This window comes from Crocodylus porosus, unplaced genomic scaffold, assembly GCF_001723895.1.
Source record: "Crocodylus porosus isolate Cpor-Errol unplaced genomic scaffold, CroPor_comp1, whole genome shotgun sequence".
In the NCBI taxonomy this organism is placed as follows: domain Eukaryota; kingdom Metazoa; phylum Chordata; order Crocodylia; family Crocodylidae; genus Crocodylus; species Crocodylus porosus.
In genome coordinates this window covers 384,733-412,665 of record NW_017728919.1, presented here as the reverse complement: position 1 = coordinate 412,665, position 27,933 = coordinate 384,733, and the positions used below count along the sequence as shown (strand labels likewise).

The 27,933-nt window shown below is 57.9% G+C and overlaps 1 protein-coding gene across 1 annotated transcript; it reads right to left on the bottom strand.

Annotated features, from left to right (window-relative positions):
- Positions 1-238: 238 nt before the first annotated feature.
- LOC109312393 (AT-rich interactive domain-containing protein 3A-like) lies at positions 239-27,702 on the bottom strand. The gene is made up of 5 exons (XM_019538417.1): positions 27,599-27,702; positions 19,150-20,168; positions 15,922-16,252; positions 11,527-11,655; positions 239-487 (listed from the first exon to the last, which is right to left on the bottom strand). Exons 2-5 carry the CDS (start codon positions 19,587-19,589, stop codon positions 239-241), a joined length of 1,149 nt encoding a protein of 382 aa, XP_019393962.1. The 5' UTR covers positions 19,590-20,168; positions 27,599-27,702.
- Positions 27,703-27,933: the final 231 nt, after the last annotated feature.

The window sequence follows — 27,933 nt, the reverse complement described above, 5'->3', positions numbered from 1 at the left end:
CGCTGCGCAGAGGGCACCCAGATCCTGGGGAGGCAGAAACCATTCAATCGTGTTATTATGGTGACTCAAAGCACCCTGAGACAGAGCCAAGGAGAGGAAAAGGGGTTGCAAAGGCACTGGACTGAGTCCGACGGCCGCAACCGTTCTGCAGACATGAGCGTGTCCATGCTCAGAGCCGCTCGGTGATGGCTCCTCACCCCGCCAAGCCTGCTGCCAGGCCTCTGGCACGGTCCCCTTGCTAGCTGGCACCTTCGAGACCCACCCAGCGCAGCGGCCGCACGGAGCTGGCTTTGGCGACGTGCGTGCAGACGCACTCCGACTGCTTTGCTGGGGCAGCTGCCGGCTGGCGGGGCAGAGGCACCCGGTGTGGACAAGGCTGCAGGCTCCACAAGCTCTGGAAGGAGCCTGCAGCAGCCTGGCTGCTGGGGAAAGAGGGGTGATAAGGAAGAGCCCTCAGGGTTTCGTTGGGCTTGGGATATTCGTGGCTCTGCTCGAGGATTCGGGAGTCAGGTGACAGCAGACAAAAGCTCAAATCGGATGCTACCGCAGGCTCCCAGCCCTCCTGCCTGGGGAGTGGCGGGATGTGGCGAGGCCCAGGGGCTGGGACAGCAGAGCCTGGTTTTTGAGCCAGCGTTGCAGCCTCCAAGTGCCTGGGGGTAGCAAGAAGGGAGCCATCCTCTCTAGGCAAGGGGTTTGCATGACACCCAAGCTCCTCAGCTCCGTTGCACAGACAGGGACCCGAGGCCTGGGATCCCTCCAAGGGCACGCAGGAGACCAGTGGTGGCGTAGGCAACAACAGCTGGGTCAGCCCAACCCCAACATCTGGGACTGCCCCTCCTGTGCGTGGGGTCCGAATGCCCATCCGGCTTTGGCAGGCGAGGCGAGGCGAGGCGAGGCAAGGCAAGAGCGGAGCCAGCACCCTCTCCCCCCTCCCGCCCCACTTTTGCAATGCCCTACGGCGTTTCCCCTTTACGCCCTCTTATCTGCCCCCGGGGCCTGGGGAGAGGCGGCAATCGCGCTAGCAGCTCGGAGGCCCCTCCAAGTGACGCAAGTCCCTGCGGGTTTATCAGCTCGACCCCTGCGTTACGGCTGCGCTGACAAGAGCCAAAGGCGCTTGGGGGTGGGGGTGAGGAGGAAAGAGCCGCTTCGCGGAGCATGTCCCCTCCGCCCCAAGAGCTGCCTCGGTGGCGCTCCGGCCAAGGCAAAGGTCTTTTACTGGGCAGCAGGAGGGAAGAGGAAGGACAAGCAGAACCTGCTGCCCCTGCAGCCCCTTACAACCACCTTCCCCAGGCCCTCTGCCATGCAGCCACGGTGGCTCCCCTCTTCTTGACCAGCTCCGTGCAGCTTATCTGCTCCCAGCTGACAGAGCAAACCTCTAATCAATATTTTAAAAGGACGTAAATTGACCCTTCTGCCATGACTAAGAAATTCCCAGCCATTCCCCTCTGCCGTCCCCGTGCCAGGGCTGACCATCAGCCTACGCTGCTCCCAAGCAAAGCCACCCACAACACCCTGGCACCGCTGCGGCGGGTGCCCAAGAGACTTCTCTGCAGGATAGACATGCTCAGCCCCATCGCAGGTGCCAGGCATGAGTATAAAGAGCATTACGTGGGGTCCCATCCCCAGAGGACAGAAAGCTCAGTCCAAGCTGTCCCACTCCCAACTGAAATGAATGAGTTTCCATGGGGGGCAGGAGGGGGGAGCCCCTTTGTGCAGAAAGTGCAACACTAAACATGCAAATAAGTTGGGGGCTGGATCAATCCTTTCAATTTACACCAAAAAAAACCCAGCAGTTTTCCGTGGGCGGGGTGGAGGGAAAACACCCCACATTTGTCCTTGATGCCCAGAAGATGGCACTCCCAGGGCATGTTACCACAGCACTGTACTGGGGACGTCCTCACGGGCCTGAGAGTCGAGTGCTCCAAGATCTGCTTGAGCAAACCCATTTTCCTTTGCCCTCCTCGCCCCCGCCCCCCAGCTGGGAGATGGGCTTGGGAGCATTAGGAAATAATTATGGGAGTCTGGACGCGGTAGATAAGCCATCTAGTCCAGGCTACGTAAACAGGAGGCAGGCCCGTGCACGGGGCTGGCATTCAACCGCCCTGTTCTGCAACGCAGCGCAACGTTTGGCGGCTTTGTGGATGAAGAAGCTGAGGAGGGCAGAGGAAGGGGAAAAACAGCCCTCTGTAACAATAAGCAACACCCCCTCCCCCTGGCCCAAACAGAGGGGTGGGCAGAGGTCAGAAAACCAGGGGCTCAGGGAAGCCAGGGTGTGGGAGCTAGGCCCTGCCTGCCGCGGCTTTCTTTGAATCCCGGAACCACATTCATGCAAAATCCCAGACGCCACGCAGGGAAGGGCCTGGGAGATGGCAGGGGCCATCGCTGGGCTCCAAGGCAGGATCAAGGCTGCCCAGCCCAGCCCTGTTCGATCCGGGTCGAGCTGTTCTTGCCCCCCCTCCTTGCTCCAATGGCAGCTGCCCCTTCCAGCATGAAGCCGAGTTAAAGTTTTTCCAAGATCTAATCTAAATCACCAGTGCTGTTGCTTAAGCGGATTACCCCTTGTCCTACCTTAGGTGGGCAATCGACCCCTGTCCTCTCTGGAAAGAGCAGAAGGCCGGGGGGGATTTGTACCTTATAGGTTACCTAAACAGACTTTTCCACAGCTAGAGACTGTGAGGCTCTTGCAGATGCCCCCAGTTAATGGAGGGCCCAAGCTCTGTATCTCTCAGCACATCCAGTGCCGTTACCTGCAGGGACTAAGAAACCAAGTGCCCCCCAGTCCATAAACAGCCAGATGCTCACCTCCCCTGGAAGGATTCTGGTTAAAAGGCAAGGCTGATTTTGCCTTTTAGGAGTTGCTTGAAGCTTTCTGCCCTTAAAACCCAATAAACTTCCCCTCCCCCCAACAGAAGCTGCGACTCCCCCTTATTCCCACAACTCCAAGAGCCGGGGCTTTGCAAGGATGCAAGTCGTGCCCACACACCTGAACGATGGAGAGCCTCATGCATCTACAGCACTGAGATCCAAACGCCGATTAAAAATTCAGCTCGGAATTGCTTTTCCTGCCACTCCCCCCCTCCCCAGCAATTTTGCACTAAAACCCATTACTGAAGTCTCCCGCTCCCTAACAAAAGTATCATCCAACACCCAGCCATATCCTGAGGAGCAATAGAGCAATAGAGAGAGAGGAGCTCTTTTCAAAGAGCCCCTTTGAAGGCGAAATCGCCATTTCCTCCACCTCCCCAGACCCCTCCTGCATTTCCCCCTTTTCAGTTTTAATTGCTGGCTGAGTCATGTGAACAGCATGGAGCTCTTTACAGCACCTGCCCCTAAGGGCAGCAAGCTCCAGGATCTCTGTGCAGGGCCTGGCCTGGGAAGTTACAGAGGCATTTTAGAGCTCAAGTTTGTGTGTGTATATATATTTTATATATATATATCTCAAGACATTCATGCACACGGTTTCCCAAAAGGAAATTGCACTAGAAACTAAAGTCCCCCCCCTCACCGCCATCCTCTTTCAGATCAAGAGGTGCCAGCACCGACCAGCCCTGCCTTGCCTTTTACAGGGCCGGCCCCTCATTTACTGAATTACCCCATCATTCAGAGGAAAACAACAACAAAAAAAAGCTGAGTCTTCAGACACGGCTTGTTTTTTCTCGGAGTTAAATAGCAGCCCGAGTTAAGGGCAGAGTCTAGACTGGTCTATAAACTGGGGGGGAGAAAAGAAGGTGGGGGAGAAGAATGAGCTGCTCTCTTTGTCCCTCTGCTGATGCACATCGCGCGGAAGTTGCAAAGTTTTTTTTATTTTCTAGGAAAGAAAAGGGGGAGAGCTTTAAAAGAGAGAGATAAAGGGAGCGGGGGACATTAGGGTGGGGGGAGGAAAGCCAGTGGAGATGCAAAAAAGTCCCATTTTAAAAGGGTCACCCCGTTCTGCTCTCGACAAACCAGGTCCTCAGGGTGGCATGAAATAAAAAGGTCTAGATTCTTTTTCCCCCCACCCTCGGACTGGGTTTGGGCTGTGCAAAAAGCTTTGTAAATGCTGCACGGCCAGCCGTGAAAAGAACAGAGTCAGCACGCAAGGCTGAGGCTTTCCCGCCAAGCACCCTACCCCCAGAAGGCCATGGGGGAGCAGGACTAGAGCAGCACCCAACTGGAGGCCCCGTTCCTCCCCTTCCAGCAGCCTGACATCAAACTTCGAGCTCTTTAAATGCAAAAGGCTCCAAGCAGCGGGCAACATTACTGCCACCCCGGCATGCCAGGCTGGCGGGAACGAGGCACGGGCACGCCACCGACTGCTGCTCCTGCAAGCGGAGGGGCCCTATGCTGCAGCCGGGCGCGCCGGGCCCCGAGGAAGCCATGCTCCCGCGTGCCGGGGCGGGGGATTCTGCTCAGCCCGAGGTTGCGGAGTGCACCGCCCGGCCCGGCTGCTGAATCAAATCTGTGCTGGCCCCAGGCCACGTTCCGGGACGGGCGCGCACACAAAGCAGAAAGCAGCTGCTTTTCGCATTCACGCACAGGAAACTCCGAAAGGGGCAGCGGCAGGAAGCCCCGATGCCGCGTGCTGCGAACTCGCTTCAGTTCAGTACTCCTGATATCAGTACGCTGCGGTCAGAGAATTCAACCTGGAACAGAAAGGTCAGGGGCTGGGTTCTTCCCCGGATCGCCACGCCGAGGGGAATCGTTTCTGGTTAAATCCCTCCGAGACGGATGGGCCCTGCATGTCCTGAGCCCCCCCACCCCCCAAGCACGTGAGCCACGAAAAGCAGGTGTTGCCCAGGACGGTTGAGATGCTGACTAAATACAGATGCGGCTTGCTTATGCAGAACCTCGCGGGGCCGGGGCAAGGGCGTTACACAGCAGACTGCAGCAATGTGGGGCACCATGATCTGCAAGGTCCCTTCCAGCCCCTAACAACCTGTGAATCTCTCCCTCCACAGCCCTCCATCGTCACAGAAAGCAAGGCTCCTAGACGGCAACCCCGTTGCCCTACGCTATACCCGGCCTCCCCCGCCCAAAATGCCATGCCTACTTGGCACGGCACGCACCGAGGCTTGCAACCGCTCTGTGAGCCAACCCGAGCTGCCTGCCTGCGGGAGCATACACAGAGCTGCTGGGCCCCCTCGTCTGAAGGCAAAAAAGGGGCATTTTCACCGATCCACAGGAGCCCGATGATGTCTGGGCATCACTTTCATCCTCTCCAAGCTCGCAAGGCGTAGGGAGCTCCACGATCCTTGCAGAAAGCAGGAAGGGAGATCATGAAAAGAGAGGTGCAGGCCGAGGCCAGGGGACGCTTTGCGATGAGCATACCCCAAGGGCCGTGGTGGTGGGGACAAAATCAGGTGGCAGCACCATCAGACGCAAAAGGACAGTGTCTACAGTCAGATTTTTAAGGCCAGGAAGAACAAGCTTCTGCCTCGAGCCGCCACATCAGAGCCCCAAAAACTCAGCAATTCCTGGAAGCACAGCCCGGGCGCATCTGAGCTGCGGTTAAAGAGGTGTCTGACACCAATTTAAAGATGACCACGTGATGGACGACCGCGGTGGCCTGGTGAGGGGCAGCCAGCGAGTGCGGCCCTTCAGCTGGGATAAATTTCTTGCCTGCTTTCCTCACCCCAGCTTCAGCCCCCGATTTCTGCTATGCCTCTTGCAGCAACTGATCCGATCGGAAAATCTTCCCCCCCACACCCACCACGCACGTCACGTGGGCGAGATATGAAAGGGAGACGACCTGCCTCCGGCTCTTGCAGCCAAAAGGACATTTTGCTGGTGGGGAAGTGGAGCTCACCCTTAATCCCCCTTCCCGGGCCAGCAGAGAAAGGCGCCGAGCTGATACGTTATCAGCCGGGTAGACGGTTGCTGGGGTAAAAACTGGCGTTGAGAGAGAGACGCGGGGCAGGGCTGGACTTGCGGGCACCTCCGCGCGGGTCGGTGCCTGGCCGGTTCCAAAATGGGAATCCCCTGTAGCACCAGCTAGGATTTCCATGGGGTTAAAAACATTTTTAAAAAATAAATAAATAAAGGAGGTGCCTCATTCCCAAAGCTCCTGGGGTGCGACGTGCACTCCCCAACCCCCTAGGCTGATCTTTGTACTTTGGGGTCATTTCTTCCCCGGGGGCTGCTTGAAGGGACCGCGCCGACTTGTAACACGTGCCGGGAAACTCTAGGAACAAGGCCACAAAACTGATGACGGTGGTTAGATCGGGGGAGAAAGGGGTGGGGGGAGGATTTTATACCCTTTTCTTTGAAACGGCGCAGTTCTGCCTTCCTCCGCTCCCCGCCCACTTCCCCGAGTAGCCCTGGCCAAACGGCACTGACTGCTATGAAAGGCACAAAGTAAAAATGAAAGATCTCTCTTCTGGCTCCTTTCGGTTCGCATCAGCTGTGCGCACGGCTCCCGGCGTTCGGGCAGCCACGTGTTTGCGGATGGGTCCTCCCTGCACGTGCTGCAAGGCCATGGGGCTGGGAGCCAGGACACCTAGGCTCTCTTTCCAGCTGTGCTACCGGCTGGGCGTGTGAGCCTGGGCTGCCCACGTAGCCTGGTGCACCTCAGCTTCCCTTCCTTGAATCTACACAGCAAACGTGGGAGGCAGGGGCTCTCCTAAAAGGTGCCCGAGCCCCAGCTCAGCCAGGGAGGCACGGTACAAATCGGAGAGCCAAGGCTCAGTCCTGTCAACACCCTCCCTGCCTTTTTAATCCACCAAGTTAGTTCAGGAGAGGACAAAGGGACTAGCCAGATGAGCAAAGAGTCGGTCCTTCATTAGCAGCCGTGTCCTCTCTTGGACCATCCTGCCTGGCCTAAAATCGCACCGAAATCTCCAGATGCAGGGGGCGACAGACAGCTTTCCGCGGAGAGAATTAGGCCCGTAAGGCTGTTTCTGCTACAATCCGATTTGCTCCCTTAGCTATCGGCTACACAAAATTCACTCCACCCCCAAATTTCACCTCCTAGCCACCGCCTTGAACGCTGCGAACCGCGATTCACCTGCTCCTTTGCTCAAGCCTCCTCCTGCATGAAAGCCACCCAAGCCAGATACTGGCAGGACCTCCCGAGAAGCAGGGTCCAAGACCTCGATTCTCCTCCCCTTCCACACCATGGTAAAAAAAAATCAGAAGTGGCTCCACCGACAGCTTTTGCTTATAGTTTCATAGTGACCCTATCCATTATATGCTCCAAGCCATCTCCATTTCGGTTTTTTCCTGCCATACATTGGTTAAACGTGTACCGACATAATCATCGCGGGTGGGGCTTCATTAACACGCGTGCACACATGTACTAGCATTATAACAGCACAAGCTGTAGCGTGGAGGCAATGATACCTGTGTAAAAAGAGCCTTGAAAATAAGACAGCCATTCCTCCTCCTACACAAAAATAGCACTTTGGTATCTACCATTGTAACTGGATCCACAATCAGGGGCTGGGTAGGAGGTTGTACTGCTCTTATTATAGCAGGATGGCCCATGCGGTACCTTTGACTAGTGCAGCGGTTCCCAGCTCCTCAAGGCTCAAGACAACACTTGCTAGGCTCCCGGCCCCTCGGAAAAAATCCCAGCTTCTGGTTTTCACTCATTTCTTTTGTCTATAGGGAAAAATACTAGAGTAATTTTCCAAGCCCTCTGCAAACAGAAGGGGCTGCACCAGGGCTGTGGGTTGTTAACGCTATGAATTCCCAGCTGATTGGCAAGATAAATCCAGAGATTTCATGTTAGCACTCTTAGGTACCCAAACATTACAAAGGATCTCAAGGCATCCCTAGGCACCGCGTCGCTCTGGTCGGGGATCATTGGATTAGCATGAAGGAGACTTCATTTGTGTTGTCAGCGGGTGTCACAGGCACGTGGCCTTCCACAAAGGCTTTAAGAGAAGTCATAGCACAAGGCCACTGGGATCACGTGCCCAAAATGCCAGGAAGCAGCAAATTGAAAGGAGTGTTCCCTTTAACATGACGACGTGCTTTGGGGGTTTGGAGGGGGTGAAGGAGCGTCAGCGTTTCCAGGAGGCTCAGAGCTACGACCCCTGCCACGCCGGGAGGGCACCGAGGCAGTTATGGGGACGCCCTCTGGGGTGCTCAGTGCAAAGACACCACTTCGGAGCTCGCAAGCAGGGCTCCTGGCGCCCGGTCCATCGTTACGGCTTAAACAAGGCAGGGAGAATCACGGATCGCAGCGTCCGGCAACTTCAGCGCGGTGGCTAAGAGTGAGGACACCTCGGCCACGCCGCCAGCAACCCCGCGGGAGGCAAGTCAGAGCTGCAACTCCTACGTGGCAGATGGCGAAACAGGGCCAGTGACAGGGAAGTGAACCAACCCCAGGCGGTGGGACAGACACGCAGATAAGTGAACCCTGGAGAAGACGGGGCCAGGCACTTGGGGAATATTCCTATGGGCAAAGCTGGCTTGTAGGGTCCCGTCACCGCGCTGGCACCGACATGGCAGGGACCAGGGAGGAGGCAGAATCAACCACATCCTGCGCAGCCGCAGCATCACCTCCGTCCCCACCTGCCCTCATGCATATGGCCCATCCCAGCTCCATCCCCAAGCCTCCCTGACACGCTGCTGGTGCCTCCTTTGTTCTGTTCCCCTGGAAGCTGTTAGCGTGCGGGAGGTCACCGGCTGCCCTGACCTCCGCTTGTTCAGTAGCGCTCTCAAGGGACGGGGGGTGGCCCCGTGCCGGCTTCCTCACCTCCTGTCTTCCCGGCTCATGCCCTCAGAGATGGCTTTGAAAAGCAAGTCCCCCACCGCCCCCAACACCAGTCCAGTAGGGAACAGCAGGTTGCTCCTCCCAGGGCCAGACCCAGCAGGAGGGGTTGGCGGAGAAGTATGCCTCCCAGTCAGGCCAAGTCAAACCTGGCTGCACCCTGGGAGCAGAGGCAGCGACAGGTCCTGTTCTGGGAGGGCAGAGCCCAGAAGGCTGGCTGTCGTGTCCCAAACCCTCCGCTGAGCCAGCAAATGCACCGGACCAAGTGTGTCCTCAGCTTTCATGTGGCTCGAGGGATGCCTCGCACCCCAGCCTCTTTGCACAGATCCCCCCCACCTTCAGGAAATAGGCCCCATCTCTGCATGAGAGACACCGAAAGCTAAGCAAGCCAGAGGCTAATGGGAGACCCCCACCCCAAAACCAGTGCATTTCCCCAGCACTTGGTGGCATCGGGTCTAAGCCCCACACAGCAGCCACAGACCAAAGCACCTTTCCAAGTCACAGGTCCAGGCTCGACGGATGGTGCAGACCGGGCACCAGAAGCCCCCAAGCAGGCCCCAGCTTGCCCCAAGCTGCACGGCACAGAGAGGAGCAGCATACCGACGGCACGCCGGCTCGGCCACCCCAATGCAGACAGTGAAAGACTCTGCACTAACGAGGGGCAAGTCAAACAGCCAGCCTCCATCTGGCTGCAGCAATATGGGTATTAAAGAGAGTACAAGCCCCCTCCATGGGGGAGCACACCCCCTTTCACTGGGGCAGGGGACTTTTCACATCCTCCGCTCCACTCTCCCTTGGCTCTCCAACGTGCATTTTAATAACCTGGGTAGCACCAGGAAACTGGCCATCATGGTCCCCCTCCTTTACCTGTGAGGTTATCCCAGGCGGTTGTCAGGGTTGGGTGTGTAATTTTGCTAATAGGTTAAACAATGGATTTGGACGGGGCAGTTTGTGTAGGGGTGACCCTGTCTCTGGCAGGGGGGTTGGACTCGATGACCTCTGGAGGTCCCTTCCAGCCCAGACTTCTATGACTTAGTGACGGGGGCAAAAGGCAGAGAGCTCCTCACCCTGTGCAGGTGGGCCAGATGACAGAATAAGCATAAAGGAGATGTGTATGGGACTATGTAGGAAGCTGGTGGCTTATTCCCAAGGATTTCAGTGGAAAAAACAGAGCATCTCAATGCCTTAGCAGATTTGGGCCTGGAGGCAATGGCCCTACAAGGATCCTGGGGCTGCATCCAGCAGACGATGGCCTTGGAGTCCTAACTGAGTGTTACCTCCTCTCCCCAAGTAGCCAAACCCTGCTCCTAGACAAACTGAACTTGCTTTCAGGCACCTAAAAGCCAAAGAGCCGTACAGCTATTAAACGGGGCCACAGTGACGGGTCCACTGACCTCCATGTGCATCCACTGCAGGCCAGATCCGGTGCATCGTCTATTTTTATGTGACACACCCTGCCCCCCCCCTCCCCCGAACCAAGCACAGCTTAGGTTTCTCCATGGGTGTTTAATGCCCCGTCCCCCCACCCACTCCTCCAAGACAGGAAGTCAGCAGAGGAGGTAATTGCTTCATCAATATTAACATGACACCGAACGCGGCTGAGCACAGCTACTCCCACCAGAGCCCTGCAAGCACCTCCTTGACAGGGAAGGAGGAGCTGAAGAATAGCATCTCGTGTGCAATTAACAGTCAGGAGACAAACAGCCGTATCCCCCAGGCTTCATCATGCTCCGCAGAGCGCAGGCCGCCGCAGCCCGGAACAGGCAGCATGCGCTGCTCGACTGGGATGTGATAGCAAGAGGAAGAGATACCGGTCCCACCTGGAGCGGCGCAAACGCAGAGACGGACTCTACCTGCATTGCTGCGTGCTGCAGCCGATTCTCCAGTGCCCACAACCTTGCTAGATCCATCTCTCTGAGCCAAAAAAATTGGGGAGTAGTATTTACTTGAATGCCATAAACTAGGACTATTATTGCTGTGCAACACCCCGGAGCTTCCCTGCCCCAAGGAGCTCGAGAGAGACGGACCTCTGTGTGGGTGTCACGCGTAACACAGCAAGGGGGTAAGGCATCTTCCTGGGAGAAGCTGAGGTCTGCATCTCCAGGGAGGAGAGCTTGCCGTCACGCTGTGTCGGAAACAAGTGCCAGCTCCACAAGGCATGAGGCAGTCTGTTCCCCTCCGGTGCCAGTCCTGCCTGGCATGGGAGCTGCAGCTGGCTGCGTGCCGTGCCCCACGCCCTGCCGTTCTAGACGTGAGCCCACCTGCCCTGGAAAACTAATGAGGTTTGGCTGCCAAATGGTTTGAACTACCTTGAAAACCCAGAGGGCCGTGGCGCCCCTGAACTAGCCCTGTAGGTACCAGGGGGGTAACGTGCCCTCAGGAGTCAGTAGCAGGCCAGAAGAGCCCACAAAAGGCCAGCCTTGGGCATCAGACGCCGATTAACCCCACACCCCACTGTCCGTGCACACATGTGGTCCCCTTCCCCCACCCGCACACAGGCAAACAAGAGTCAGACGGGGCTGAGAAAATTAAGTCATTGCACAAGGGAAAAAGATAAGAGTCAATTTTGTCCTTGGCTGATGTGACCTGGCTGAAGGGAAGGCCCTGAGCAATAAGGGCCCCCCGGCACATACTGCTGCTATTCGAGCCCTGTGCAGAGATGCCCGTTGCTGTACAGAAGAGACGGCTGCTGACAGAGAGCTGGCAATGGCACCAGCGCCGTCGCCAGCACAGCCCAGGATTCTGCAAATCGGGTCAGATATACTCGCCCAGAAATGGCACAGACCTGACCGCATGGGGAAACAGGACCTGGCCGAGAATAGGCCACTGACCGCTGCAGCCTCCCCGCCTTGCTGCAGCGAGGACGGCCTTTTTGTACCGCGCCTAGCGCGCTGGGGGCCCCGGGAAACTCCAGCCATACGAAGCCACCCTTCGCTCCCCACTGGCGATGCTGTTGCTGCCTGCAAAAAAAATAAAATAAATCGAGAGTCTTTAGATTGCTACGTGCTCTGCACTTTCTTAACTGCATCCGAAGGGGAAAGCAAAACCCTGCGAGCTGGATCGCAGCCACTGAACGTGGGGGGTGAGGAAGTGCTATCGCCTCCCCTGCCAAGGCCTGCTGGGGAACAGCCCCGACGGTAGCTGACGGGAGCCGGCTGCACGCATCCTGCTCGCCAGCTTTGTTTACATTCCTGCTGCCGCTTCCCAGCAATACCAGGGCTGCTCCCTGCAGAGGCCGTGCCCAATCAGCTGGGGCTGGAGAGCATTCGAAAGCACGCGCTGGAGGGCGGCCAACTGGAGCTCCTGGCCAAATGTTTCGCTGAGCAAGCGGCTGGCGGGGATCCAGAGGCCGCAGGCTTGGTGCTGGGGAAGAGGCTTTCCCCAGACCCAGCAGGTCGGCAGCGTGCGCTCCTCTGCCCGCAGCGGACGCTCCGGGCGGGGATTGTCAGCAGCTGGGTGGCTCTGGGGGCGACGTGTCTATACCACGGGGAGAGCCTGCCGGGCTTGGGTCCAGGCTGGAAAACAGACCCACAGCACGGGGAGGGCCTGGCTGGGATGATCGAGTGACCCAAGGGATTGCAGGGAGTGGGGACTCAAGGAGCCTCTGGGATTTGGATCCATTGGGTGCACTGACATCCCCGCTAGCTCCAGCCCTGCTACATCAAAACTTGGCAGCATCTCCTGCACTCCCCCGCTCAAGGTCTCCCCTGGAGCTGGGGCAGCGGGGAGAGGAGTCAGCTGGGCATGAACAGCGCGTCTCCACTACCCCCGAGCCCTGCTCAGGGTGGTACGGCACGTCACAGACCCCAGGGTTAGCCTGGCCAGCTCAGGTGGAGCCGATCGCTGGGACAACAGTGCAGCCTCGGCCCATTCCCCTCCCCTGGCCTCAAAATCCAATTGGCTTGCTAAAACACTCAGGATTTCACAGGAGAGGGCTCCTAAATTGTCGTTTACCTGCTTGCTGCAAAAGAGGACCTGCAAAACCCAAGCTAAACCCCACTTTCATGCCCCTTAAAATGCAACCCGGGTCTTGTGCAAAGCTGCAGTGGCAGGAATCGCGCAACGAAGAGAAACAGCAAGCGCCCTGAGGCTTGCATCAGCCGGCACAGGCTGGTCGCGCTGTGGCTACCCAGGCAGTGTCACCACTTGCAATTGAGTTACGCTAGCTTTGCACAACGGCCTCACGTGGGGCTGCAGTGCTGCAGCCGGCGACGTGCCCCTGGGAAAAACAAAATCAAGCCGCAAACCTGCTGCATCAGCCCGTTTCAGGCTCCCGGGAGTATAGGGTCCTGTTTTGGAGCGGGGATCTAACAGGTCGGGGGCGAAGGCTGCAATGTCCCGAGAACCCGGAGGGAGCAAGGTCTGGAAGTGACATCGCCATGGTGACAAGACAGGAAGATCACAGCCGGCGAGCTAAGAGCTTTTTCACAGATTAGGAGGAGAGATTACAGCCGCCACTATTTACAGGAAGTACACAACCACATTAAAAAAAAAAGAAAAAAAAGACAGAGACACAGCAAGAGGTGGATGTAAATAAGAGTGAACACAGGAAGGATTCATGTATTTTTAAACCCCAGCTTGTAACCGGTGTGGGAGGATCTGCAGAGTTTCTGGAAAGCAAGCGTGTAGGGGAGCTACTCCCACCTGCAACGTTAGGGCCAGACCCATCACAAGGGCTCCAGGTGGGCTGGGACTTGGTGACGGGGGCGCTTCCGACCCCTGCCACCGAATGGCATCAACCTGAAGCCAGGTCTCTTCCCCTCGGTGCAGTCCCTCCCACCCCATCCTTTCGGGCCACAAGCTCAAAGCCAAAGATACCCAAAGCCTTCGATTCCCTGCAGGGTGATGCCCGAGAGGATGGAGCTGGGCTGTTCCCAGTGGGGATGGCAGAACAAGGAGCGATGGGCTCAAGTTGCAGCAAAGGGAAGTTGAGGTTGGATATTAGGAAAAGCTCTCACGAGAAAGGTAGTAAAACACTGGAACGGGTTACCCAGAGCGGTGGTGGTGTCTCCATCCTTGGAGGTTTTGAAGGCCTGGCTCAACAAAGCCTTGGCAGGGGTGATCTAGATGGGGATGGTCCAGCTTTGAGCAAGGGTTGGTCTCAATGACCTCCTGAGGTCCCTTCAAACCCTCATTTTCTACAATTCGATGATACTGTTTTTGGGGCGGTCTGGGGCATAGCACAGATCGGAGAGGCAGACCTGAGCCAGCTGGAAATGCACTCAGCTCTTGTACTGCGAGATCCCATCTCCGGGTATCTGCCCAGCTTCCTGACTCGCAGTCACACCTTTGCCTACAGCCACCCCCTTATTTACATGCTTTTACACCTAGCAAAACCACACCGTGCCTTTCCCTTCCTGCAACTCATTCGAGCCGAATTATTTGCATGCCAGCATCTAGGAAGCCTGCTTTAGTCCGGAAGGCAGGAGCGCAGCCCTCAGGATAGCTGTTCCTCGCCCATCACTGCTTGGACCGGATCACGCGGATGCCACCTGGATCGCGTGCCCACCAGCTCGGCTCGGGGGACCACTCTCGCTACCCGCCGCGCCAAGGAGCCGTTGTCTCTCGGGCAGGCACTTTCCCTGTTCGAACCGAGCTCTTCCCTCTCCCAGCACCCTGGGCGGATCGCACCGGGCAGCCGTTCTGCTGGGATCCCAGCTCTCCTCCTTGTGACGAACCCTAAATAAATGGGAATTAAAAGTCCCCCCCGAAAAGCAACGCACAACCCTACCCCCACCCCCCCCATCTGGACCCCATCTGCTGCTGCTGTTTGCTCCCCATCCCCTCCCCCAGCCTAAACTCTGATGTACTTAAACACATACATCAAAGGCGCCTGGCTGTGCCCCTGGGGAGTCCTGCTTTAAGCACATTTCCTTCTATTAGCCAGCAGCTTACTGATTCAATGCGCAGGGCGGCCCAATCAGCGGGAGAGGGGGAGAAAGGCAAGGAGAGAGCAAGGCTCGGCAAACACAGAGCCAGAAGGGAGAGGAAGAGGGGTGGGGGGCAGGGGTTAGACTCGCTTTCTCCTGGGTTTCACTCTCCAGGAGCCTCCAGCCTCGGTTCTGGAGGCAAACGGCGGCTCTGGGCTGCTCTCTCTCCGCCCGGCCATCGAAGCTCCGGTTTGTCCCAGACCAGGCGGTCTGCGGGGCCTGGCCGCAGTCAGAAAGTCTCATTTCACCAGGCGAGTCTGCGCCGTTTAGCTGTCACCGCGAAACCCCTCAAATGCAGCAAGCCGGGCTGTGGTCAGAGGTCCGTGCTCATACAAGCAGGAAGGGAAGGCAGGCCAAGAGGCAGGGAGACTTGGCAATGAGGATCCCCTCGCTCTCAGACCGAGGAAGACAGACTTGAACCCCAAGTGAATAGATAGATTTCAAACAACCAGGACTGCCAGGTCCTGCGCTGCTGAAAGGGCAGGGCGCACAGACCTGTTTCCTTCCAGGTTTGCAAAGCAAGCATTGCACAGAGGGGGGCCAGACCAATGCATGATGTTAGAAGCTCAATGACCTCAGCAATGCAGGTAAAGACATATTGATCCGGAAATGAGAGGCCACAAGACCCCTCCCCTGCTCTTTGTGCAATCGAGGCAAAACCAGGCCCCTCTGAGACCCATTTAGCCCCAGGAGGGCAGCTGTCCATGCAGGGTGAGGGATCCACATACTATACACCTCCAGGGGCATCACCATGCCCATGCAACGCTGTCCCCAACATGGTGCCCAGCCTCTCCTGTGCCAGGAGCCAGCCCAGAGCCTGCAGGCACAGTCACCACAAAGACAAAACCCTGCTTCCAACCCACGGCACAACTCCCAGCAGAGCAGCCAAAAATCAAAGGACGCAAGAGAGCAACAGGGCAGGGAAGGACAGGGCCCCCTAACCGATCTGGGCACATGTCAATGCGTCTCAGAGCTTCTGCCCCTCTGCAGCATCGGATCCACCCTGCCCCAGCTTCACTGCCGGCACACACGCAAGGCCGAGGACATTGCGGCCTCTTGCCTGGAGCAGCTTTGGATGCAGTGATGCCCGGGGCTTAGCCAGCGACGCAACCCCGTGCCCAGCGCCTCCGGAGACATCTCAGTTCAGAACACCCAGGAGAACTGCCTCCTCCCAGGGGCGCGGATGAGCGACGGACCCGCCTCGACGACCCCGGAGGATTAGACCCCGGAGGCGGCAGGGGCATTCAGAGCAACCAGCGGGTGACCAAAGGACCGCGCGTCTCTCCGGGCACCTACTTGCTTGAACTGCTCCTCGTAGGTCCAGTCTCCGTGGTCTGGCGCCTGCTGCTGCAGCTGCGAGTGCCCCTGATGGCTCAATCCCGACGAGAGGCGGTCCTGCCCCCCAGGCAACCTCTGCGGCTCTCCCCGGTACTGCTGAGGGGCCTGCGGCTTGCGGAGGAGCAGGGAGCCCTGCCCCGCTCTCACCGCCTCGGCTGAGCCGAGCCTTTCTTCCCCCATCTCTTCATCCTCCTCGTAGTCATCTTCCTCCTCCTCCTCCTCCTCTTCCTCCTCATCCTCTTCCTCCCCCAGGTCCTCCTCAAAGTCGCCTTCATCCCATTTGTGCTTCCTAAAAGGAAGGGGACAGAATCCATCATGATCTGGGCAGCTCGTAGCAAGCCTGCCAAGAACCCTGCCCCCCGATTTAGTGATCCCAACCCCGCGAACCCCCTCCAACAGCGCCTGGCAGGACCCGAAGGAGACACCAGAAGGAGGTAGATCTGCAGCAGGCAGGAGGAAATCCCATTTGCACGAGGTGCCAGCGGCCTGCAGGGCCCCAATTCACAGTGAGGAGAGTGGGAGACAATTCCTCCCAATTTCCCCAGAGGTAGCTATGCCCTCCAGATGAAGCAGCTAGCACTGGCCTAGAGGCAAGAGGAGCTACAGGGGCTAGCTGGACCCCAGCTGCTGATGCCAGCGCTCCTTACTATTTCAGGGCACCAGCTTTTCGTACGTTGGTTGGAGACGGGCTGGGAAGCATGCGTGTCCGTCCTGTCTTCCCGACATACCGCAGGGTCAGGAGGTCGCTCAGCTCCGTTCCCCCCACCCCAGGCCTTCTGCCAAACCTCCACCATCCATCAAAGCCTGCCAGCAAGCTTCCTCCTGGCTACCTGATACCGGACTGGAGAGAGATGGCTCCTGTCTGGGGGAAAGCCAGGGACAGGGGCAGGAAGGAGCTTTGCCAGGCTCAAAGCCATTTCCAAGAAGAGCCGTCTCCCCAGGCAGTGCTCTGCTGTGGGGTTGCCTCTTCGAGGGGCTAGAAGAAGACCCCAGTGTTGGTCCTGACAACCGAAGAGGTTTAATGCTAAGCCACCCAACACTTGTAGGAGACACGGGCGTCCTTGGGGGCGAGCAAGGGAGCTCGATAGCATGGGGGACCTGCTTTATCGCCAGCAAGTACCTGGAGGAACAGCCACCAAGAGCGGCAGCATTCAACCATTGCCTTGATCTTGTGAATCACACGTCAGCTCCAAGCTCTGGGTAGCAACAAGGCACATTCCCAGTCTGCATGGGACTGATGATTCCCTGCTTAGCACCTCAGGGCAGGGATGGGCTCCGATTCTGCACTAAGGGCAGGACACAGTGGGGCACTGATCTGCACTGGGTGTGTGTTTGGGGTGGGAGCTCTTAGCCACCTGCATTGCAACATTGGGACTCAACAGGTCTCATGCTACAAGCTCTCAGTTCCATCATACAGGAGCACCAGGAAGGTTGCAGCTTCCAGATGCTCCAACAGAGCCCGTTACGACAGCTAACCTTGTCTGGGACTTAGGGGATGGCCAGAGAGAAGTGAGCAGCAGACAAGACCCCTACCATTAGTTAGTATGCTAATTGTCATAGTTCTCATGCATCTGCAAAATAAATATATTCCTCACCCCAACTTCTGAGCAGGCAAACACCGCCCACCCAGACCAGGTTTGTCATTGGAGTCAGGGATCACTGGCAGGAGCAGCTCCTTTGGAGCACCTGAAGCCATCTCAAGTCAGAGCCAAACGCCTGCTTGGTCTGAGAAGAGTTTCTCTGGGGACAGCCGCAAAACCTTCAGCCAGAAGCCAGCCCTGGGTTTTGAATGGGGTGTTAAAATCTCCCCAGAGCAAACTGGCCTCCAGAGATACCATAATGAATCCAACTGGCCTGCGCTGTAGCACAGATGTAATTCTAGGCAGGTATGGAAATCTAGCCCCTTGAGAGCCCCTCTAGCGATGGGCTGGACAGTCCTGAACTCAAGTCCACCAGGCAAAGTGTTGAAGTGACAAACGCTTTCCGCTTTAGGATGGCAATGCACAATTTGGTCAACTGAGGAATATGGGTTTCATTGGAAGAGAGGTTTAATCACCATGAGGGGCCTTACTGCTCTCCAAGGGCAAGGCAGCGGCATCCCAGGGTTACAGAGGTGTTCAGGGACAACTCCTGCCTCTCTCCAGCTGTTGTGTACACTGTGAGCGCGGACAGGCAGCTGCCAGTGGGAGAGGCAATAGGGCAGCTTGCTCCTTGAGCAGTTTAAAGCCAAGCTGAGCCTGGATCCTACCTCAACTCCCAGAGTGGAAAATGTAGCACTATGCCCTGCTCTGATGCAGCTGGTACCCCTGGGTGCTCTGGTCCTGCACTGGGCCCAGTATAGGGCTCAAGCAGAGTTCCCCACCAGGCTTCAGTCCCACACAGAGATCATCCCAAATGTGTTATCCAAACAAAGCCCCCCTCGGTGGGGAAGTCCTGCCTCTGGGCTGGGGTCCCAGCAACAGCCGAGACCACAGTGCTGCACTGCAACACCCACCGGTGAACAGGCAGGAGCTGGAAAAGACTCTCTACCCCAATGGGTTGAAAACACAGCAGGGCCCCAGGAGCATGTGCTCCGGTTCATCCTCTCTCATGTGGGATCAGGCCACCACAATCAGACAGGCTGGAGGCTGCAGCACCCCGTTCATGCCCCTGCCGTCCCAGCGATCCCTACAGAGAGCTCAGGGCACAGATCCCTGCCCCCAGTGCCAGGCAGTGCATTTCAAGGAGACGACGACTTTAAAAATATCCACTCATTTAAATGCAAGCGAGATAGTTTCCATTCATGCAAAAACTGTGTTGGAGGCCCAGCTCTGAGCGCCCAAACCAAGAACGAGTTTGTGCTCGTTTGCATTGCCAGGGTCAAGCTGTAGGCAAAGCAGCTGTATTTAAGCAGTGTTATTCTCCCCTCAGCCCACGCTCCACGTAGTCTCCTGGCCTCGTCCTTATCCTGGGGCTGGTACCGAAGATAAGAGCCTACTACTGCTACAAGTTAAGGATTGCCAAGAATTAGCCCCATACTCCGAGTCCCACTCAGATCCCCTTCCTGATCTGCTGCTCTGCTTCCTGTCCCCTCCACGATCTGCCACGTGACACTGAGGCTGCCCACACCTGTATTAGCCTATGCCCTGCTGCATTAGCCTCTGATGCCAGTCCCGTGAGAGCCATCAGTTCACGCCCCGTACTCACAGGTCATCATCATCCTCAGAGCCCATGTCCTGCTGGTACCCGCCGTCACCGTCCTCCTCGCCCCGCTCCTCCTCATCCTCCTCTTCCTCCTCGGCTTGGCTCTCGTCCGACGCGCCCGGGCTGGACGAGTGGCTGAGGCCGGCGGCTGCAGCCCGCATGGCAGCCAGGGCGGCCATCTGTGCCCGCTGCATCCGGGCACTCTCCAGCTCCGTGCTTTCCTCAGCGAGGGCTGGGTCCTGGCTGCGGCTCCGTGCCAGCGGCGAGGCCCCTGCAGCAAGGGCGGCGTTGTGCCCAGGGACTGGTGGCGGGGGCTGCACCGGTGGCGGGGGTGTGGAGCGTGGCCGTGGCGGCTGCTCCTGTTGCTGCCGTGCCTCCAGCTCCTGCTGCAGCCGGGCTCGCTGTTGCCGCTGCAGGTTCTCCATCACGGCCTGCAGCTTCATGGCTCTGCCAGCCGGAGGCAGCTCCCTGGGGAAGGGGGCGGGCAACGCACCCGGGGTGCAATGCCCTGGAGCAGAGGGAGAGCTGGGGCACGATGCCCGGCAGGGTGCAGCAGGAGGGGGGGATGGAGAGCAGGGCCCTACCAGGGAGCAAGGCCCTGGAGGGGCAGCGGTGGAGGGCCGGGGCTCCAGGAGGGGATCCAGTCTGGGGGAGTCAATGTCCTTGGTTGGGGGCGTTGCTGTGCTGACTAGTGCTTTACACAAAGCCTTGCTCTGCCACAAGGCGCCAGATGTCCCAAGAGGTTTCGCTAGTGCAGGCAGGGGGAGAGGCTGGGCCCTTCTTCCCTTCTCCAGGGACCCGGCAGCGAGTCCCCTTCCTGCAACCCAGGCCCCCGTTGGGCTGGCTCAGGCTGCAGCCCTGCACATCGCAGGCTCTTTGGCTGGACAGGCACTTCCCAAGCTGCGCTGCAAGCTCCAGCTTCCGCCAGCGGCCGGCTGCCTGCCTTTCTCCCGCGGGGCTGCGGCCGGTCGGGGGTCACTGCTCTTGGGCCGCTTCTGCTTCATCCAGGTGCCCGCGCAAACCTGCCGGGGGGGGGAAAGAGAAGAGAAAGCGTGGGTCAGCGCGGTCCCTGCGACCCACCTTCTCAAGGCTGCAGGGAGCCAAGGGTTAAACCAGGAGCCTCATTAATCCCGAGTTAATGCAGGAGGCAGGCTGGGCCCTGCCGGGCTGGGGGTGGGGGCAGCCTGTTCTGCAAGCCTCCAGCCTGCCTGGGTTGAAGCCTGTGCAATCCGAGAGCCTCGATCAGGACGGACTGGTCCCTGCACGGCCCCACCCCCAGCCCCATGCCGCTGACCCACAGATAATGGACTCCCTCCTCCCCCCTGACACACACACACACCTACAACATGACCCTTTCCCCAGGCCCCTGCAGCTCCTCCCAGCCGAAGGCACGCACATGCAGGGCAGAAGAAGGGGCTGCTGGAAAAGCCAGTCACCCCCTCCGCCCTGTTACAAACCCAGCCCTGCGGCACGGCGCAGAGGCCGGCCGGTCTGACTTAGCTGCAAGTCGGCGGCAGAAAGTGAGAAGTTAGAAACCTGAAAGCCCCAAGGTTGCTGGCTTGGAGCCGGCCAGGCCACATCCAGAGCCGGAGATATGGGATCTTATGGGATCCTGGCAGCATCCCTGCCGAGCTGCTGGAGGGAAGCTTAAGCAAAAGCAATGGCCCATGTCTAGTAAGAGACCCCTGCCACCTGCCTGACAAGGCTGTGACCCCAGGCACCCGATCCAGACCTGCAAACCAACACTGAGGGCCCAGCTGGGCTGAGGTTTAACAAGGGAGAAGGAGATGGATCCAGAGCAGGAAAGTGGCATGCCACTGTCCAGAGATGTGGAGGAGGGCACTGGACTGGGCACAAGGTGACCTAGGTCTCCTGCATCCTCGGTGGGGTGGAGAGGATGCCCTTGGGCAAAGCCTCGCTGGCTCCAGCAGCAGAGGTGATGCTGTTTATGCTTTCAGAGGGATCTCACGGGATGGGGGCCCTGCTCTGGGAAAAGCATTAACCTGCTCCCCCCACCCAGTCAGGCTGCGTGACCGGGGCTCGGAGCCAGCCTGGCTTTGCACCTGCCTCCCCGCGCAGCCTCCGGGCTCGGCTTTCAGCAATCCTCCCAGCCCCAGCCACAGCCACAGCCTGCAGGCTCTCTTGCAGCGTGGGCTTTCCAAATTTACATGCACCCAGCACAGGGAAGAAAGGAGGTTGGGACAAGGATGAAGCCACGCTGCTTTAAACTGCACTTGTAGGGCAGGCGAGAGCCAGGGAATGGGGGTGGAGGTGGAACAAGGAACCTCATTCCAGCCCCTTCTGCATTCACGACAGTGCAACACGAGCACTTTCACTCCTGGCAGTGAGAAGCACAGCTTCCGTGCAAAGGAAGCCATCGCCTTATGACTGACTGATCTCTGTAAGGGGACAGGAATTAGTGGAATCGGGCCTCAGGCCCAGGCCAGCGTTCAAGGGGTGCTAAATCTGGTTTATTAAAGCCCCTTGAAGACCCTCTCCGTTGGCTTAAGGCCAGATGTACATGAGAAATGCTCTGGGGATGTACCCATGTTACGCTGCATCTTGACAGGCAGGGGAATACCGGTACATCCTACCGGCCCAAACACCTTAGTGTGGATGTAGCTCGTGTCACCCGAGCTGTACTTTGCTTGTCGAATAAGGCCACGTACCTCGTCCCCATCCCCTCGCCCCACCTTTGCAAAGGAGCCAGGTCACTGAACGTACGGCTGTGCCAGGATAACCAACTTCTGGAAGAGATACAGCGCTCCAGGACTGCACCCCTCATTGCCGAGGTGCGTAGTTGCGGGAACCGAAGTCCCTGGGATAGGCCACAGCTGCAATTTGTAGAAGCATAAACCCATACAGAGAGTTTTTAACAACCAACAGGTCTTGTCCACACATGGGGTCTTGGCCAAGGGCATGCATACACTTGAAGGTCCAAGTGTGTGCATGGAGCTGTTCGTGATAACCCACGCGGTTCGCAGGAGACCTTCCCCAAGCTGGGGGGTGCTGCTGAACTTTGCACGGTCCAGATGAAGGGCAAAGCTCTCCCGTGTGCACAGCTTGGCTTTTGTGCTAAGTGCTCAGAAGCCGGCCCCGTGGCTAATGCGACACGGCCCCCCCCACGGGGATGCCGCCCTATCAATACAGTGGTGCGGTGAGGTATGGAGAAATAAGCCATGCCGACATAAGCATCTCTAAAACTGCATCGTGCTGATCCAACTAGACCACTAAGCAGTCTAACTAGGTGCCGGGGGGAGGCTAGCCCTAACCTGGTATCAGCAGGAGCAAGAAGCCCTGAGTCCTTCCTGCTCGAGCCTGTGGCCTGGACAGAGATGCGTCCAGACCCAATTGCCCGGATTACTGGAAGAACTGAAGCCTCCTTGCGCAACGGACGCGGTGTTGGTGGCAAAGAGAACAAAGTTAAAAACCTGAAAGCCTCAAACCTTGTTCCCGGAGCCAGACCGCAGGGGCTTGTCCAGAGCTGGAGATCCGGGATCTTACAGGACCCCGGCAGCAGGCAGCGTCTCAGCTGAGCTGCTAGACAGTGCAAAGCGATGAGAGCAAGAGGACAGGGGAGGCAGACCTGTGAAAGGGCTGAGCCACCGGCTTGGCTGGGAAAGTCCTTGAGGCCGTGCCTGACACTGGGACGTTTGCTCTTTAACGATGCTGTAGGCTAGGCAGAGGGGAAGACGGGAGACAAAAGCAGGTTTCTGAGGGCCAGTCGTTCCCTGGGAGAGACAATGGCAGCTCTTCCTCTTCCTCCTTCCCTCAGAGGGCCGGGGAAAGCCTGGAAAGCAGAGCGGGGCCCAGCGACACCTGTGCAAGCCCTCCGAGATGCCTTCCACCAACAGGCTGGCTTATTCCTCCTCCCTTCTGGGCAAAAAGCACCTGTACGGCTTTCCAGGGGCACAGGGCCCCCACTGCTATAGCTACATCTGTGGAAAGCCCCTGCCCCAAACGCACCCAAGACAAGCTACACCAGTCCATGCGTCTGTCTATCGGACCAACTGTGTGACTGAGATAAGGGGCGGCCTGCCCAAATCCCAGCTTCTCGCACGTTTTCTGAACCACTGTGGCTACGACCTCCCTCCAACAGCGCAGGTGCAGTTTACGCCTGGCCCTTCTCCATTTGCATGCACGCAGAGGGTCGTCTTATGCCGAGAGCGTACGCGCTTTGGGGCAGTGACCATCTCACTGGCCCATGTTCAGGCCTGACACGTTTGCAGCTGGGACGCAGCAGCCAAGACCCCAGCGGCACTGGCCCACGCTAGCCCCGCTCGCCAGGATCCGGCCAACAGAGAGAGTCACAAGACCTGGGCTCTCTCTTCTCATCGCTGCCCCGACCGGCGGAGGGGTCTTGGGTGCATCCCCCTGCCCTCTGCTCCGTCCCCTTGTTAACCTCCTTGTCTAGTTTGCTCAGAAGCTCTTTGGACGCAGGGATGGGCCTCTTATCGGCGTGTGCAGGGCCCGACGCACTGGGGCCCCCACTCCCGGCAAAGGCTTCCAGGCACAAGGTTAGGACAGCGCCGCGTGCTACCAGCTGCAACCGAATTGACTGTGGCAAGGGCGCGAACGCTTTCTGACAGATCCTCCCAGCATATGCAAGCATGGGCTCCGTGCACCCATCCACCCCCTCCCTTTACAAGCAGCAGTGAGATTCATTCATAGACAGAGAGGAACCGGAGCACGCGTCACTCAGCTCGCCGCAAGCTTGCGAGTCACTTCTCTGGTGGTTGGCTCCGTCTTGCTATGAGTCCCCAAACTGGCCCATGAACCAATCAGAAACTGGCACTGTTTTTTGTTTTTTTTTTTCTGCAAGACGAGTTTCAGCTTAACACTTTCTGGCAATGCAAAGAAGGCTGAATTAAGCCATCGCTCACCAGGGGCTGGGTCAGCAAGAGGTGGGGACAACTCCTGATACAACAAATGCCTTCTAATAAAGAGCGAGCGCAGCTGGGGTTTAGGCTGGCGTGGGCCAAGAGGTGTCTGGAGTCGGCGCGAGCAAGCGCTCTCACACGTGGGTTTGGGTGGCTGTGCTATTGTTTCAAGTGCCTCGCTCGCCTGAACCCCGAGAAGCTCTGGGGTGGACCAGGCGGCTCCCCCAGGCTGCTCGAGTCTACCTGGCAGCCAGGCTGGTGGTCCCCTTCCCCACCCCAACACTGAAGAGACAAGGGTGTCGGCGGCAGCTGCCCACTGACCTCTACAGATGGATTATTTCCTCTGTGGACACACGGGAACAAGCCCTGTGCAAAGATCAGGGGGCTGCCCTGCCCCAACCGATCCAAAGAGCGGGTCTTAAAGCAGATCAGGATCAGGGGGTTGCTTGCAAGAAGCCTTCCCCATGTTATGCAGGGTGAGAAGCAGAAGCCTAATTAGCTTCCTTGGGAGCCAATTAAAAACCACAGGGTCTAGCATTTTGAATCAGTGAGCTGGGACTCCGATGGCTTCGCTACTGACTCACTGTGTGACCTCAGCCACTTCTCTTGCACACTCCTGGGGAGGTGGCGAGATAGAGAAACCGGCCCCCTCTATCCCACTACCACGGGAGCCAGCACCCGAGGGATTTTGTGCTGGGTGCAGCCTACTTTCAACATAGGGCGAGAAGTGCTACAGGAAGAGCACGCCAAGCCTTCGCCATCCACCTCCCATGAGGACAGGTGCTCGGAAGAGAGTGACTGTTAAAAAAAAAAGGGGGGGGGGCTAAAAATAAGCTAGGTTTGGTGACGTGTCCAGGGATGGGCAGAGATGACGTGTCGCGTGCACATCTGTAACTGGACCCAACAAAAAACAGGCTTCAGTTTACCCTGCTCACATTCAGAGAAGAAGCAGAAGGTCAACAATGCTCGAAACAAGCCTGGGGAAGTGGGGGTGGAGGGTGCTGCCGTTGAAGAAGAAAAAAAAAAAAATTAAAATAAGGCAAAAGTCAGAGGGGCCAGGCCAGGGGGGAGCCGGCCTCCCACCACCCCCGATGCAGCAGGGAAAGCTCAGCGGCACAGTTGCATGTTTAAATGCACGTGCCCATCGCTTTCCCGGCAGGGCCTTCCACCTGCCGGCTCCATTTCCTCCCTTCCAGAACCTGTTATCATCAGAGGCTGAACCAGAGCAGAGACAACAGCCGCGATTTCCAGCTTGGAGCAGCAGCCCAAAGTGCTCAGAACCAGAGGCATTCGATCCCTGCTACCCCTAAAATCCTGGGATTTGCAAGCACTTGGGGATCCCCCACCCACCTTTACACTTCCAGTTTTACCCTCCTCAAGGGCAAGGGGAAAACCAGCTGAGATTTACACAGGACACTCATGCAAGACCTGCCCGGGACACTGGGAGTGTCACAGCTTGGGGTACTTGCTAACTAAGAAGCAGCACGGAGCTGGGATGCACAAGGCGGGGAAGGGGGTTGCACACAGGTCGCTGCTGCCCTGTGTCCTTGGTCATCACTGCCCTTATGCCCCCCCCAGCCCTCCCTCTGCACCAGATAGGACTGTCAAGCATTTTACAAAAATTAAGGCTGACAACCCACTTATGAGACTAGCTCCGAGTCCCGGGCAGGGAGCAGGGGTCTCTGTCAATACAGCCTGGTCCCCAGAGAGGTTATAAAACTAACCAGCTGCCCAGCTAGCGAGACATTATCTCCATTTCCCAGATATGGAAACCAAGGTAGAAAGGGAGCACATGCCGCCCCACCCCCGCTCAAGGGGGCGAAGGGCTGGCCGGAGGGCAAACCTGGGAGTCCAGCCCTCGGGGCCCGCTCGTGCCCGCTGCACGGGCACCCACCGCCCCTGCCTTTCCAAAGAAAGCCCCGCCGTCGTCTGCCCAGCTCTGCTGGCAGAGTCATAAAAATTAGGTCCTTTTGAGCCAGCAAGGAGTCACCCACATTATAAAGCAAACTAATTACATGATGAAGTGGATAATCAGTTTGCAGTTAAAGCCAATGAGTTCAGAGGGAAAAGTCCACATTACTGAGCATTTTGAGTGGAGGGAAAGAAGACGAAAAACAACAACAACAAAAAATTGTGCCTGACTACGAAAAAGCGACCAAACCACAGAAGTGAGAAATACGAAACAAAGATTGATATCGCCACTTTAACTGCTGCTATTAAAAGTCTCGCAAGCTTTTTAAATACCCCCCCAGAGTATCACACAGGCACATCGCAGCACTCCCGCGTGTCGCTCTAAAGGCAGCCACTTCTGGGGCAGGCCGCAGTCCTGTACTCACCGCGTACAGCGATGCAAAGGGACGGTGGAGGAAGGGGGGGGAAAAAAAAGAAAAAAAAAAGTCATATTCATTTGACTTGCTAACGCCTCCTGGCTTCTTTTCATCTTGGGCAGTGAATTATTTATATTCTAGTAACGCTCATGTGCCTAAAAGGGGATCAGGGCCCCATGGAAGAAGCCGGTCCCAGCCGATCGCTGCCATGTCAGTCTTGCTACATGTTTTTTTTTGCGGGGGGGCTAAAGCCACTAATTAAATTAAACCTTCAGCAGAGGGGTCCCATGTCAAGAAGCAACCCGCTGGCTGAGCAAGGGCTTATCGCTTGCTGGGAGCTGGAAGATGGTCTTAAGCGAGCAATTGAGTCAGCCGGAGCCAGGAGCCCGGCGGTGGCGGCACGAGCACGCCGCAGCCAGCCGGGCGGGTTTACCGACACGCCAGACACGCGGAGAGGCAGTGTGGGCTAGTGGTGACAAGGCACCAGACGGGCTCTCCAGGAACCCGGCCCTTGCGGGCCACCTTGGGCAAGCCGCTTCGCTCCTCCCGCCCTGGCCTGCCTCCTCTTAGCTCTCGCAGGCACCAACCCGCGGGCACACAAGGCCCCCGGCTCCTGCAAACAAGGCCGTGAAGACGGAAGGGGCAAAGATAAAAGGTTGCAAGTCAAGCATGCTGTGCCCCCCCACCCCGCTTACACACCCCACCTTCCTGCCAGCCAAGTTGTCAAAAAAGAAAAAAGAAAATGTCGAGTCAGACGCTTGCCAGCTTGCAAAACGTGCGCGACCAGTTGCACAACTGGACAGAGCGGGTGCAGGAGAGGAGGCCGAGTGTGGGGGCAGCCACGCCGGGAGCCAGAAGTACCAAAGGTTAAGAAGTGGAGGGATGGGGAAGAAAGGGACCGAGCACGAAGGGCAGCGCAGGGCAGGCCCCGAGCGTGCCGCGGATGCCCGGCTCCCGGGACGCTCGCCCCAACTTGATTTTATTTGCCATCGCCCGCCGTGCAGGCCGCTCGGTGGGACGGGAAGGGCGAACAGCACACGGGTGCGCGCACAGAAAAGCATCCCACGGTCACCAGGAGCCATTTCACCCGGCTCCCGCTTGCTCCTGGGCTCCCTGCACGGCGGGGGGCTGCCCACCCCCTGGCAACCCAGCAGGGCATTTCAGCGGGGGGTGCCCAGGACCACCCGAGCCCCTCCGGCTTCGGCAGGGGACAGGCAGGGGGACGCGAGGGGCGCCGGGCCATACCCAGGCGGGTCAGCAGGCAGAGGCTCCATCTTTCTTGCGCCAGCAGCGAGCGGTGCAAAAATAGAGCCGGGCTGCGCTTTAAAAATAAAACAGGCAGCCGGGCTGCGTTCAACCCCCCCGGCCCTCCCCTCGCACCCCCCCGCTCGCCCGGGGAGGGGGAGGGGGAGGGGGAGGAGGACGCTCTGCTCCCACCTGGGTGGTGAAAGCAAGGGTGGGGGGTAAAAAGCCCCTTCCCCCACCCCCAGCTACCAAGGGGGGGGATTTCCGCCTGCCTGGAAACAACCCACCCGGGGGCTGCCCTAGCTGCCCCCACCAAGGCAGTGAAAGCAAGGGTG